Source organism: Cyprinodon tularosa, unplaced genomic scaffold, assembly GCF_016077235.1.
Source record: "Cyprinodon tularosa strain WSP-4 unplaced genomic scaffold, ASM1607723v1 ctg27, whole genome shotgun sequence".
Lineage (NCBI taxonomy): Eukaryota > Metazoa > Chordata > Actinopteri > Cyprinodontiformes > Cyprinodontidae > Cyprinodon > Cyprinodon tularosa.
The window spans coordinates 2,418,055-2,431,555 of NW_024038974.1; the positions used below are offsets into that span (position 1 = coordinate 2,418,055).

The 13,501-nt window shown below is 36.6% G+C and overlaps 1 protein-coding gene across 1 annotated transcript; it reads left to right on the forward strand.

The window, feature by feature from the left end:
* Positions 1-6,311: 6,311 nt before the first annotated feature.
* On the forward strand, positions 6,312-11,100 carry stard14 (START domain containing 14). The gene is made up of 6 exons (XM_038289499.1): positions 6,312-6,651; positions 7,532-7,679; positions 7,945-8,048; positions 8,192-8,309; positions 8,398-8,450; positions 9,975-11,100. The coding sequence occupies exons 1-6, from the start codon at positions 6,481-6,483 to the stop codon at positions 10,179-10,181; spliced, it is 801 nt and encodes a 266-aa protein (XP_038145427.1). The 5' UTR covers positions 6,312-6,480; the 3' UTR covers positions 10,182-11,100.
* The last annotated feature ends 2,401 nt before the right edge of the window (positions 11,101-13,501 follow it).

Sequence of the window (13,501 nt, forward strand, 5' to 3'; positions counted from 1 at the left end):
TTGTGAGATTTTGTTAGTAAAGTAGATCGATACCGCGTCAATATATCAACATATAAAAATATGGCAAAATTTCATGAATTTTCGTGGGATTTCGTAGCATAATGATGACATATAGCAATATTTCATTAGTAAAAGAGATTGATATGGTGTTTTTAAATGGCAATATATCAGCATATGAAGATATTGTGATATTTTAATGTATCAATAGTTTTTCCCTCGTCTTTAGAAGTTTTTAAACGGTCTTTTTTTAAAATATGCTACTCACCGGGTCGTCAGCGCTGTTCAATGACGTTCCAAAAAAAGTTTTGTGAAGAAAAACCGTTCCTGTCTTGTTTTATTTAGCATTTTGTAAATCCCAGAACTATTTTTTCCGATACATCACAACCGCTTATAAACTTCCGCTTCTGGTTCGAATCTGAACCGTTGCACACTCCAGACCACTAGTTGGCGACGGTATCCTCTACCGTCAAACTCAAAGTCCAATATGTCCTCCTCAAGAATCCACCTTTCGTATTCCATTTTCAGAGTTTTTTTAAAGTGTTTAACAGAGACGTTAGCACCTCGACGTCGGAGTACACAGAGTGAAGCATAAACACTTGGGCCTTGCGAAAAGACTACAACTGTGTAAACAGGCCCCATTTCCATTTCCGGTGGCAGCGGAATATTGACTATTCCTACAGAACTCAATGGGATTTACAAAATGCTAAATAAAACACTACAGGAACGTTTTTTCTTTACGAAACTTTTTTTGGAACGTCATTGAACAGCGCTGACGACCCGGTGAGTAGCATATTTTAAAAAAAGAACGTTTAAGGTTGTTTTAAGGACATTATCGGACATGCACTATGGAAGCCATTCTGAAGCAGCCAGGGGGGGATTCTGCATGAGCCAAAAAGCAGAGACAGGACCAATTGTCAAAATTTTGGTGTCGATCATTCGATTTCATCCTGGACTCTACAGAAAATGGGCTAAAAGTGTTAAAAACCGGAATTCTCCTTTAAAATGGTACTAAAAATCTCCTTAAGAAGTAAACACATTTTTAATAGACAGTTAACCTGTAAAGACCCCAAAGGAAGGTCATCATGGAAAAAATCATCAGACACAGAGGATAAGGTTGTGGTTTTTAAAGCATGAGCCAGTTCTAAAGAAGTATAGCAAGTTTTTAATCTATTGAGTGTGGGAAGATTATGTCAAGTGTACAAATCTACCAAGGAGTGGCCAGCCTGCTCAATGTCCTGACTGGGCAAGGAGAGCACAAAGAAGCAGATTAAGAAGGCTATAGTTACTTTGGAGGAGATGTAGAGGAGATATGACATTTACTGACAGGATTACACGTTGAGGTTACAACTCATAAATACGTAAAAAGTTTTTTTTTTCTGCAATTAGTCACAGAACATAGGAAGTACAGTAAACCTATGTGTAGTTACACAATCACTTTCATTCTAAATAAAAGTTGCTGACTAAGCCTGATATTTTTGTGTGTGTGTGTTTGGGACAGGGAGGTTCCTGACAGAGGTGAGATGTTGCTAAATATAAGGCAATAATGAGGCAAAATGTTAAAGCTGCAAATGGTTCCCTTCCTGCAAATTAACAACCAGAGCCAAATAAATACCTTTAGAGATCATCTCCATCCAATTATATTGCTCTTGATCTATTTTGAAGAGCAAAATGGTCAGAGCTAGTTTATAAAACCAGAGCTGCAAGTCCATTTGGAAATGTATAAAGCGTTAAATCTGTGATCAGAATTCCAATACATGTTAAGTTATGATTGTTTTCTTCCCTTTTCACCTGCCAGCAATGGTCTATGTTGGTTGTGTCATCTAAAAAAACTTAAAGAAAAAAAGCACTTTATGGTTGCAATAAACAATGTTAAAAGGTTTGGTTCAGGAATAATGTAAACATTGTTTTTTGCAAGGTTATCTAGCAGAGTTGAAATTGTTTCAGTTATATCAAACTTGACAGTCCTACATTCAGATCAAGTTTCAGTTTTGTTTGATATACTATATGTTATGGTAAGAACTTGGATAAAAAGTACCCTCACTGCATATGTTTAGAGCTTTTCTATTATTCATTATAAAATCATAGATTTTAAAGCTTTAACGGAAAGAGTCCCACTGACATGTTCTAAGCTGATATATTTTCCATTAGCATACTGATATTATTTGTCCCATCAATTTCTGCAAAAGGTTCAATTGATAAGACGGTATATAAAAACACAACATGATCCTTGTACCCTCTGTGGAGTTGATAACCATAGCTGTGATGTGTAAAGCTTGCCCATGACCTGCATGCATGGGTCATGTTGATGTCGTCAGGAAAGCAGAGTTCAGTTCAGTTTGCTACAGAGCCAAGCTGACCGGTCCAGTTCTTGTTCTGCATCTGAGCAGCGCTCCCACAGGAGAACCGAACAATGCTCCCAATTGTTTCGCAACATTTAAGGTGTGTCTTTAGCTCCAATTAGAACAACTAAAGTAATTGATTTACCTGTGACCAAGTGAACTGCCTCTTATTGAGCTATTAATCATAATCAGGGAAGTGTGCAAGAATAAAACATTTGAATCTTAAGAGTCATCTCAAAGTGGATTGCATTGATTGAGTTACAATAATAAGTTTAAAGCACTTAAACGCTATCACTTAGTTCAGCCTGCTGCCTTTTTAAAGAAACTGAGGCTTGAGGGAGTGGAAAATGACCAAGCAAGTACAATAACTTATCAGGAAGCGAAGTTATCATTAAGCAGTTATAAAGCTTTATTTCAAAAGATAATAAAACATAGCAACAATAAAAGAACAGAGCTCTGTGGCTCTACTACGGATACAAAGTGAGGCAAATGTTTTTAACTTAAAAGTCTGACTAAGGTTTATCTTTTTCTAGGTCATCGGACTCCTTATCTCCACTGAACTAAACAGACCATCCTGGGCTGCAGACTAATTTGACCTCCTGACTGCGTTCACAAATCTGGACTTCTGATTTTAATGCTTGTCTGCAGGGATAACCATCAATATGAGTGTATTAATTGATCTAAAATCACAGCACTCAGTCCATTTTTTCCTATATGTGGGCATAGTATTTTAGCTGTACATTGTTTTACTCAAGAAAAAGTAGAGAGTAGTCATCGAAGAAATAACCCAAATAAGAGTAAAAAGTAATTGGTAAAATGGCTACGCCGGTAGTGAGTAATAGCTGAAAGTAACATCAACTTTAATATGATGTAATCAGTCATCAGAGTTCATTTTGTAAATTACGATAGCTAACATATTAGTCATAACCTCCACAGATCAGAGGTATGAGGGAAGCCATGAGGAGTTCTGTTTGCAGTTTCTCAAAGAGCCGTGTAAGGAGATAGTAAACATTGAAGAAACGCTTCTTGGCAGGTGAGGGGAAACCCAAATCTGCCTGCTTGTCGAAGCACTCCACGTCCTGATGGTGAAACATGGTGGTGGCAGCATCATGTTTTAGAGATGTTTGTATTTCCTGGAGAAAAGGGAAGCTTATAAAACTAAATCCTGGAAGAAAAGCTTCTAAAACAGGGGTGTCTAATTATGGGTACGTGTCAATTTGCATGAATATTTCATTGCACTAGTTCTAAAGATGAGACTGAAAAATGTAGAGGAGACTAGAAATTGAAGACTGGAATTTGACCCCAGTTCCTTTCAAGCGACTGAGGCGTTGGTTCACTATCTAACACGGCAACACCTCTTAAACAGCCAGAGCAGAATGATTTAGATTGGTCATTAGGAAATATATTATTGTGAGTCACTGTACAACTGAAAGATGGAGGAGTAGCTTATCATTACACTTTAACCATCCTGTTTTACTCTACAAAAGAGAATTTTATGAGACTAATAATTGATGGCTATAGAAGATTTAACCAGGCGTATTAACTTGTAAGCATAATAGGTACATTCTAACTACAACTACTCCTTTACTTTAATTAAAACATTTAACAGAATACATTGATTCAGTCACTGTTATCCTTGTTTGTCATGTGTAGTTTATAGCATATTATGATAGGGCTGTTATATTTACATAGGATGATTTTTAAAAGTTTAAAAAAGGATGCAACTTGTATCAGTGTTCCTTTGTTAAAGGAATGGTTGCTTAGCTTCTTTGGCCCACGGGAGTTTTGCCTCTGGTTATGTGGCTTCATGCTCTGCTTATTTTTATTGACTGTTCTTAGAATCCATACTAAATTTGGTAAAAGAGTATTTCATTTTCCAGCACCATATGCTTGAAATTTGCTTCAGAAGGAACTTCTGCTCTATTTTTATTGATTTTTTAGCAGAAACAAATTCTATATTTTTGGTGGTTTTATTTACTGATGTCATTGATATTGTACTGTGCTTCTTGTATCTAACCCTTTAACCATATCATTGTCAGGAAAACCTTTCAAAATAAATCTTTGATGATGGAACCGTATAGATTTAAGGTATTTTTTTCACATTGCAGGAGTGTGGCAGTTGCTGCTGTATAATACCTGCAGGTTTTATCAGTTTTTCAGATTTTTTAGCAGATGGTATAGTTGCATTGGATGTACCAGTAATATTTGTTATGCATTTTTCTTGTGATTTATTTCTTTATAAGGAATCTTTTTATTCTGATGGTTTAAGTGAAGGGCCGACACACGGCATAAGAAAACCAAGCGACTGCTTAGGCCTCCAAGAATAATTAGTTGTTTTTTAGCCAGTATAATAATTTCTATAGAAATTACAGTGACAAAAAGACACAATTTCATGCGACAATTTTCACATTTTTTTTACACCAGTATATCTCTGATCATGTGCAAATCACCCCATACATAAAAAATATTGGTGTTTGGGCCAGACTGACACAAAGACGGACCAGAGTAAACTTCTCTTTTGATAGCGGCCTGAAAGTGATGAGAGAGCACTGGCCTCAGAGATGGAAACCCTTCCAGAGATCCTAAAGCACATTTTACCTCATTTACTCTCTTATTTCTCTACCCAAATCTTTGGGTTACTTCTTTGGAGGATCTGCACTCGCCCTGTAACTGCTGCAGCTACAACGCTGAGCTTTTTCAACCTCAAAGTTATCAAGAACTACTCTGCAGAAGGATGAAAAATCAGTGGTAAGTAACAAAGACAAAAAAAGCTGTCTTTTAAAGTATCTATTAAAGTGATGTAATTTACTTTGCAAAGTCATATATGTGGGTAAAAGTAGTTTTCATGGTAGTTTCAGTTTGTTTAAATAGCTAATGAGAACTAATTATTAAACGTTGCATTTCTTTTTCTACCTGGCTGCAAGTAACTTTTTATCTCAGTTATTTAAGAACATATTTTTGTACAAATATTATTTTCATTTCAAGGCATTTGTTTTGTGTATATTGCTGATAGAGTTGGGACTAAAAAGCGTAAACTACACGACACTGTTACTGCAAATAAGCTGCATATTCGTTTATTTTCACTACTTTGAGTCCCACAAGAAGAAGCAAACAAATAGTAAACTGTAAACAGCCCTGCCAGAACTACAGTGATTATGTGTTATCTGTTGATTGCAAGAAGACATATTGTGCTGTGATTACCAGGCCACTAGCTTTTGGGAGAGTGGCGACCTCGTGGTTAGGGCATAGTGCGAGCCAGACTCCCACAGATTGCCACTCTCGGTCCCTGAGCAAAGACCCTTAACCCCAGACTGCTCCCTGAGCGCTGCACAATGGCAGGAAATTGCTCCCCAAGGGGATGGGTTAGATGAAGAGTTCATTTCATTACACTGTGCTTGTGACAGTGCAATGAAAATAAAAGCTGGGGGGAAAAAAGTAAAATTTTATTTTGCTTCGAGGTCCCATGAAGTTGAATTAAAAGTTGAATCTAATCTAATCTAATCTTTAAACAATCTTTAGAATGATGGATTAACAGAAGGAGGATAGCACCAGGACCGGTGTCCACATCCATAAACATGTCATCAATGAAATTATTTCTCCAACTTCAAAGAAAAATATTAGTTCAGAGTTATCAAAGTGTCTGAGAAATTAAACTAAAAGAAATGTGCAACCTTTAAATTAAATTTAATTTAAAAAAAAGAACAATCCAAATCTAATTGTTTGATGAACTGGCTGATGAAAAGCCATACAAAAACCCCACTCCCTTCAGTTTCATCCCATTTCACAGTCTTAATTGTCTTCTTTAATGGATCAGTTTCGAGCTGGAGAGGTTTGTTTTTATTGCCAGATATCAGCCCTTTGATTGGACCCTCCTGGTTCCGTCTATTAGGGCGGGGCCTGGCTTTTACGCACACCTGGATTCCGGAAACGCTCCCACGTCAGAGGGAGAGGCTGTCATTGTTCAGAGGAATGGCTCAGGAATTAACCCAGGAATCCTGCCCGACTGGAAGCTTGATCAGCGCCTATATATGTTAGTGAGCAGAGGCTGGGAGCATCAGAGCCTTCAAGTCCGGAGGAAGGGAAACCGCACACCTGTTGGAACCAAGTGAATTGATCGGATTAGTTTAGAGACCAGGCAAACATGTCAGGAAACGCGAGTATTTTACCCAGCGATGAGGCGTTTGAGGACTTCAAGAAGCAATGTTTGGCCACCGAGAACTGGGTGAACAAATATAAGAAGGAGGCGATGGAGGTGTGGATTGAAGAACCTGTATACAGGGGCAGCAACTCACCTAAAGTACATAAAATCAAGGTAAGTTAGTAAAGATGATTAACTTGTGCTCATGTGTATCAAACTGTGGACTGCATATGTGGATCTGTGCACTTTGCAATCACCTGAGAGAAAATAAGAAATGGAAATTAAAATTAAACAAATGACAGGAGCTTTGAAGTTCCTGTTTGACATTATCCTGGAGCATAGCAGGAACCTTTGTGGAGATGAGATGAAAACTTCATTTATTATAATAATAATTAAAAAAAAATGTATGATTTGATCTGGATGAGTCATTCCTTCTTAAAACTTACAAAAAAACTTCACAGAACCTGGAAGTTTAAAGCATCTTAAACATAAATTCCAGCAAAACTATTTTCCAAATGTTGACAAAGCCCCCTAAGCACTTCCTTTGAATCTCAATTGAATTTATTGGGGCTGTTTTTTTTGTTTTTGTTTTACCATTCAAAGTTGCAGGTAACTTCCAGAACAGCTACAGACAGTTCATGTAAAATAGTCCAGATATCCTGAAACTTATAGATGTTTAGCAGCAAAGTCACATCCAGTTCATTCCACAGGTAGAAAAGTATATGTTTCAGGAAAGCTGCAGGTTGTTTATATAAAAGATCCAGATAGTTCAAACAATATGTAGGTAAAGAACAGGACAGGTCTTTTGAGGGTGCTTGGACAGTACATACAAGTTCCTGGAAAGTAGAGTAGAAATAAAAAATAGAAATACCCCTTTGTCACACATTTGGGGAAATTCAGCTACTCGGCATGAACAGAAAAATGTATAAAGCAATTTAAAGAGGCTTAAATGCCTTTTCTCATCAACCAATGTGTTCCATTTTTGCTTTGAGAGATAAAAAGGTTTAGGTTTCAGTGATGGAGCAGATGCTTAAAAAAACACTTTATGTTTCAGTGTAAAATGTCCATCAAAGACGTGTCGGCTGCCACCATGTACGATGTTATTCACGATGGCCAGTACCGTAAGACGTGGGATCCCAATATGCTGGAAAGTCGTGACATCGCTCGCATCTCTGACAACGCCGATTTTGGCTACTACTCCTGTGAGTACCCCTTTCTGTTAACCTAAAATTGAACTTTTAAGGTTTTAGTTTTCCAGGTGTTTGTGTATTTTCTTTATAACTTCCTTCAAGCTTCTCTGTGAGACGTCTGCACTACTTTTAATCCTTTCACAAACCTGTTGCTCCTGTTTTGGCTTTCCCATGAACACTAGGCGGCTTCCTGTTACACCAGAGTATTTATTGTCACAACACGTGGATCCAGTAAGAGTGATTTTTTTCTGCTTTTTTATTTGTTCCCCCCATGCAGGGCTTTGTCCAAAGCCGATAAAGAACAGAGATGTTGTGACTCTGCGTTCGTGGCGAGTGAAGGATGACGAGTACATCATAATAAATTTCTCTGTCAAACACACGGTACGCTTCCTCCATTTTATAATATATCAACCTTTTTGACACTTTGGTTGCACATATAAATTAATACATGTCTCAAATGTTTGCTTTAACTGTTCAAATGTATTTCTTCATTATTAAAGCATATTTTTGTGGCTTGTTTGCAGAAATATCCACCACAAAGCAATCTTGTGAGAGCAGTGTCCCTCCTTACTGGTTATTTCATCAAGCCCACAGGACCAAAGAGTTGTACTTTTATTTACCTTTCACAAGCTGACCCGAAAGGTAAGAGTATATATGAACAAACCCTGAAAAACCTTGCATAACCATTTATTAAAAATGTATTTCTAATTCGTGTATGCATTTTCTTTAGGTTCTCTTCCAAAATGGGTGGTGAACAAAGCATCACAAGTCCTGGCTCCTCGGGTGAGTTCTGCAGCACCTAATCTGGCACCTTAAACAGACAAGGCTAGTTCACTCCCTGCATGCACAATCATTGTGTGTCAGCATAGCTGCTGCTGATGATGAGGGTGTGCAGAGAGCATAAACCTGGCACATGTTAGGGGTGTGTTTTTGAGTTTCTATGTGACTTAAATGACAATGGTAGCCATAGAAACACAACTGAAGGGCCTTGTCCAGGTAGAACTTGTTGCTGACAAAGGAGAATCTCAGCTTAAGGTGCTGCCTGGTCGCCCAACCCAACCTGTTCCCCAGGTTTCAGATCTTGCTTTAGTTGAAACTATTAAGAGCAAATTTAACAGATGCAGAAAGTCCTGAAAATCAAAAGGAGAAATGGTTGAAGTTATGTTAAATCCATTTAGCTTAGGCATAGGTTTCTTATTAATCTATATAAGAATTGGATTTAAGCATGAAGGAGATAAACTGAATTAATTAAATTATATTCAGGTATCAAGTCCCCAATCCTTAGGTTTAGGTTTCCTCCAAAATATGTTGTCTGCAGTTTCTTGGGGTTTTTTTTTTTTGTATTTGACAGAAAATTATTGGCAAAACTACATAGAGGATCAAGTTAACAAAGAAGATAGGCAGCCATTGTCAGTTATGTAAAAAGCAAAAACTTTAAAATAAAAAGATTTAACAAAACAGATTATAAAATTCAGCCGAAGTAACCACCTCTGGCCTGGCATTGTGTTATAAATTGTCAAAGGGTGGCGCCCTGCCTCTGCAGTAGGATGCCTCTCCAGAAGCATAAAGACCCTCATTGTTTTCCAAAGGTTTTTTGCTTTTCCAGGTTTAAAAGTAGCCAGTCTGCTCTGCCTCAGATACTTTTATTAAAACATTCTACTGATTTGATTGTTTTGTCTTATTGGCTAAGAAACTTATTGTATTTATCCATCATGGTCTATAGATCAGAATGTAATAAAACAGACCAGGACAAAAACCTCCCTCATCTGGCTTTAATAGTAATAGTATATTTTTCCCACTTTTTTATCCTTTAACTTTAAAGTCTTTATCATTTTATAGCATTTAAAGATCCGAATGAGGAAACAGGCTATTTTTTTAAGGTCACGAATCATCTACTTCCTCAATGCCTAATAAATCTAAGGCTTGGTCTGGTTGGGCTGGTATTAAACAAAAACTTGCATCAATTCAAACTAACATTGTGCAAATTGTGTATCTAATTAGAAAACTGATTTATGGTAAAAGTTATCTAATCTTAGCTGAGTTCAAGAAAAAAAATTATTAGAAGGTAATTTGGTTAAATTTCTCATTTCTAAAGCCTAGTGATAACCTATTCTAGGGATAATCATCTTGTATAATTTGAGGATTAACAAACATGGATGCAATGAAATTGATTTAAACATAAAATTTATTATTTATATATATATTATATATTATATGGCCAGTTTTACTGTTAACTAGGACTGGGGTATGGTAAAACTCTTCGTCTTCATGTTGCAGTCCTCTGATCCTCATTTTTAATCTCTCCAGGTGATGAAAAGTGTGCACAAGGCAGGACAGAACTACCCAGCATGGAAACAGCAGCACCTTCCTGAGGTGAAGCCCTGGCTCCACCCTGAGCAGAGCACCCTTCCCATGATGGACCCTGCCGAACTGTCCATACAGAGATCAGACTCGCTTGAAAACGTGGACGAAAGCTCCAAAGTGGACGCTCAGGAAAGTGAGGACAGCAGCTAAAAATCGCACACCACTAAAGGAGGAAAGGAGGCCAGAGAAGAGTTTAGGGGATGACCTGTATATGTATATATATTTTCGTTTTTTTTTTTGTTTTTTTTTAAGAGAGACTTTAACATCCCAGTTCTCTGTGAGATCACCTAAATCCTCAAGTTTTCCACATCAATGTGCCTTATGGCAGAAAGAAGAGCATCAAGTGTTTACATTTGTCTTAATACAGAAAAGAGCACAGATCAAGGCTTCATTCACCTCACTCAACCCAAGCTTGTGCACACAACTGGAGGTGGGGGATATTTTTAAAGCGCTATAGTCAAACGGGTCATCTGCAGGGGTATCTGTTTTTCAAAAAGCTTAATTTGAAAGGAAATGGAGTGCAGCTGCTGGATATTTTATTTTGTCTGTATACTAAAAATAAGTTAATGTTTAGTCCTGATTACTAAAACACAACTTCTTTTAACTTTTTTTTTTTTTTGTATCTCAGAGACCATTTAAAAAAGTCTCTTTATGTAAAGGGACCACCATCTAAAACTCATTTGTTTTTGATTAAAACATATTTGACAGATATTTAGCTGTTTTTAAGAATAATGTATTTGTGCAAGTTAGGTTTTTTTTTTTTTACTGGAAGTTAATTTTTGACTGATGTTTGCCTCTAATGTGTAATGAAAAAGTTATGCAATCAATTGAAGCACAGACGTCTATCGTCACCTTAAAGGGAAAGAACCATTTTATGTAAATAGTAATTCTGGTTTACTATTGGAGTATGGTCATAACCACAACTGTTGTATTTATTACACTAAACTTATGAAGCCATGAATGGAATGACGTCCTTTCGGCTGAAGTTAGTCTTCCCTTTTATTGTTCTCAGAATATTTGAGTTTGACTTTTTAAAATAAACCCGACAAAGGTTAACATACTGCAGTAATCTGTGCCATTGACTGCATTCCTCACATAGGTTGGTTTCTCCAGAAACTGCATGGAACGAGTTTTGCTACTCGCTCTGGAACAATCCAGTTCATTTCCAGCCCTGGTTCAGGTTCTTCCAGTATAGTAAAAAAAAAAAAGGTTATTAGAGTTTGAGCCATAGTTATTCATCTTTATGTGCCACGTTGCTTTGATGAAAGATGTTCAATCATCCTGAGTCAAGCTTAAAAGCTCAGCCAAAAATTACACAATCTTTTACTCGCACGGTTTAAAGTGCAGGCGTGCAAGAGCAGGTACATTTTCACAAAAAGCTTGACAAACTTTTGCATTTTGTACACGTTTTTTTCTGAATGTTTCTATTTACATAGCAATAAAAATAAATCACAAGGCCATCTCTGTTAACACATCCTAGCTGGCAAAACTACTGACATAAAATGTCCACAAACTATAGCAAAATATTAACCAAATTGCCTAAAAACATTTATAATTAATAACACAAGGAATAAAAACTGAACAAAAAAAGGAGGCAAAGGTTTAATATTTAAAATAATCTGGCACTATATCAATGTAAATTATTTAGATGGTTTGGTCCAAACTGATGGCCTTTAAACAAGTGTTAAAGTACTAATGAGATGTACAATAAGCAGTGCATTATGGGTAATGGCTATTGCAACATTACTGTAAAACACACCAACAGCAATGGTTACAGTATATCTAGACCTAAATTTCACTCATCTTCTTTCAGTCGTTTTAACTTGATAAGACGATACACTCAGGCTTATTTTAGTCATTTTAATAGAGCGGAAATGTTTTGGAAATCAACTATAATCCATAATCTTCTGCCCCAGTTCACAAACAGACAGAAACGGGAAAACAAGCTGTGATCATGTAGTGGTATTCTGAATTATTCCACATCATTAATCCACATAACTTTAGCATGAATAGCAAAGAGCATTTTTTTTCAATAAAGGAAAAACATGCATAGGTCTATCTTACATTCAAAGACCTTCACACAACAACTGAAGCAATTCTTTGTATCTAAAATTAAAAAGTATCCTACAAGAGGAAACATAGCAGGTTACCAAAAATACTAGAGCAGTTTATGCCCCTATAAGCCAACATTAAATAGAATACAACAAATAAAAAGTAGAAATTACTGGTTCCTACTGAATAGTTGTCAAGGGACTTAATGAAATATAAAGCAGTAACTTTGTATATATGCAAAATTACACATGAAACCTTTTATAAAGCTACATTTGTCTAAGAAATATGGTACAGTGCGAGACTACACAGAGCGGATCGTAATACATACCAGTTAGCAGAGTGGCAGAAAAGAGGGCAGGACTTATACTGGTTACTCTAGTAACCACCAACTGCCAAGAGAACATAACTTGCATAACAAGCAACTGCCAGTAGCAAAATAATTTTCTTCCTCAATAAAATGGATATGAATGATACAATAACTATTACTATGTTTGCATGTATGATAGTAGTACCAAAAAAACAAATTATGATTTATTTGAAAGAAAACAGGTGTAAGATCAGTGATCAGAATACAAAAACCAAGAAGGAATGGAGCAATAGTCTATTAGAAAACATCCCAAAAAGACAGGCCAATCTCCCCCTGGATAACATCCCCTAAAACTCTCTGCTGCGATCCTCACGCCAAACTGTTTTCACCAGCAGAGCTCTTAGCTTGAAGAATTAATGCATATTTTTTCCAATATCTTTTCCAGGTGCACTTCCTGACAAATAAATTGAACATGTTCGTTCTCAGCTGAACACTTGAACCATCTTGAATGGATGTTTTTAGAAAGCTCCTCTAGCCCTTCAATGATCCATGACTCGTCTGCACAAAATAAACTCTCATTTCCAGCACTTAGACCAGGGGGAGTCTCTGCATACAGTGACCTCTGACCCTGCACCTCCTCTCCTCAGCTTTGTTTTCTATATTTCCTGTGAATATTAGTCTTCAGCTTTAACACCTCCAGCAGGGGAGCCCTTACTGGTTGATTCTTTTAAATTTCCACATTTGGGCTTTATGAAAAGCACATATATAGACATGTAAACTTTATGGTTCTTGAAAATATACTGCTTCAACTGTGTTAATGATTCAGATATGAAAAACTTCAAACAAAAGATCTGTTACAATTTATATTTGATTATAAATATTTTAAAATCTCCATAACTCTACACACAATTACAATTTTTGATCATTACTTAAAACAGTATGTTTAGTAACAGAACAAATTTATCCAAAGTGCTGCACTATTTCCTCTTACAGCTTAGGTTCTTAAATTGATTTTGTTTTTACAGCTTCGTATTAGTGTCTAATGTCCAGCAGTCTATAGATTTGCTAGTTTCTATCATTTAGGATTTAGTCCCAAATACAGATTAGTGTT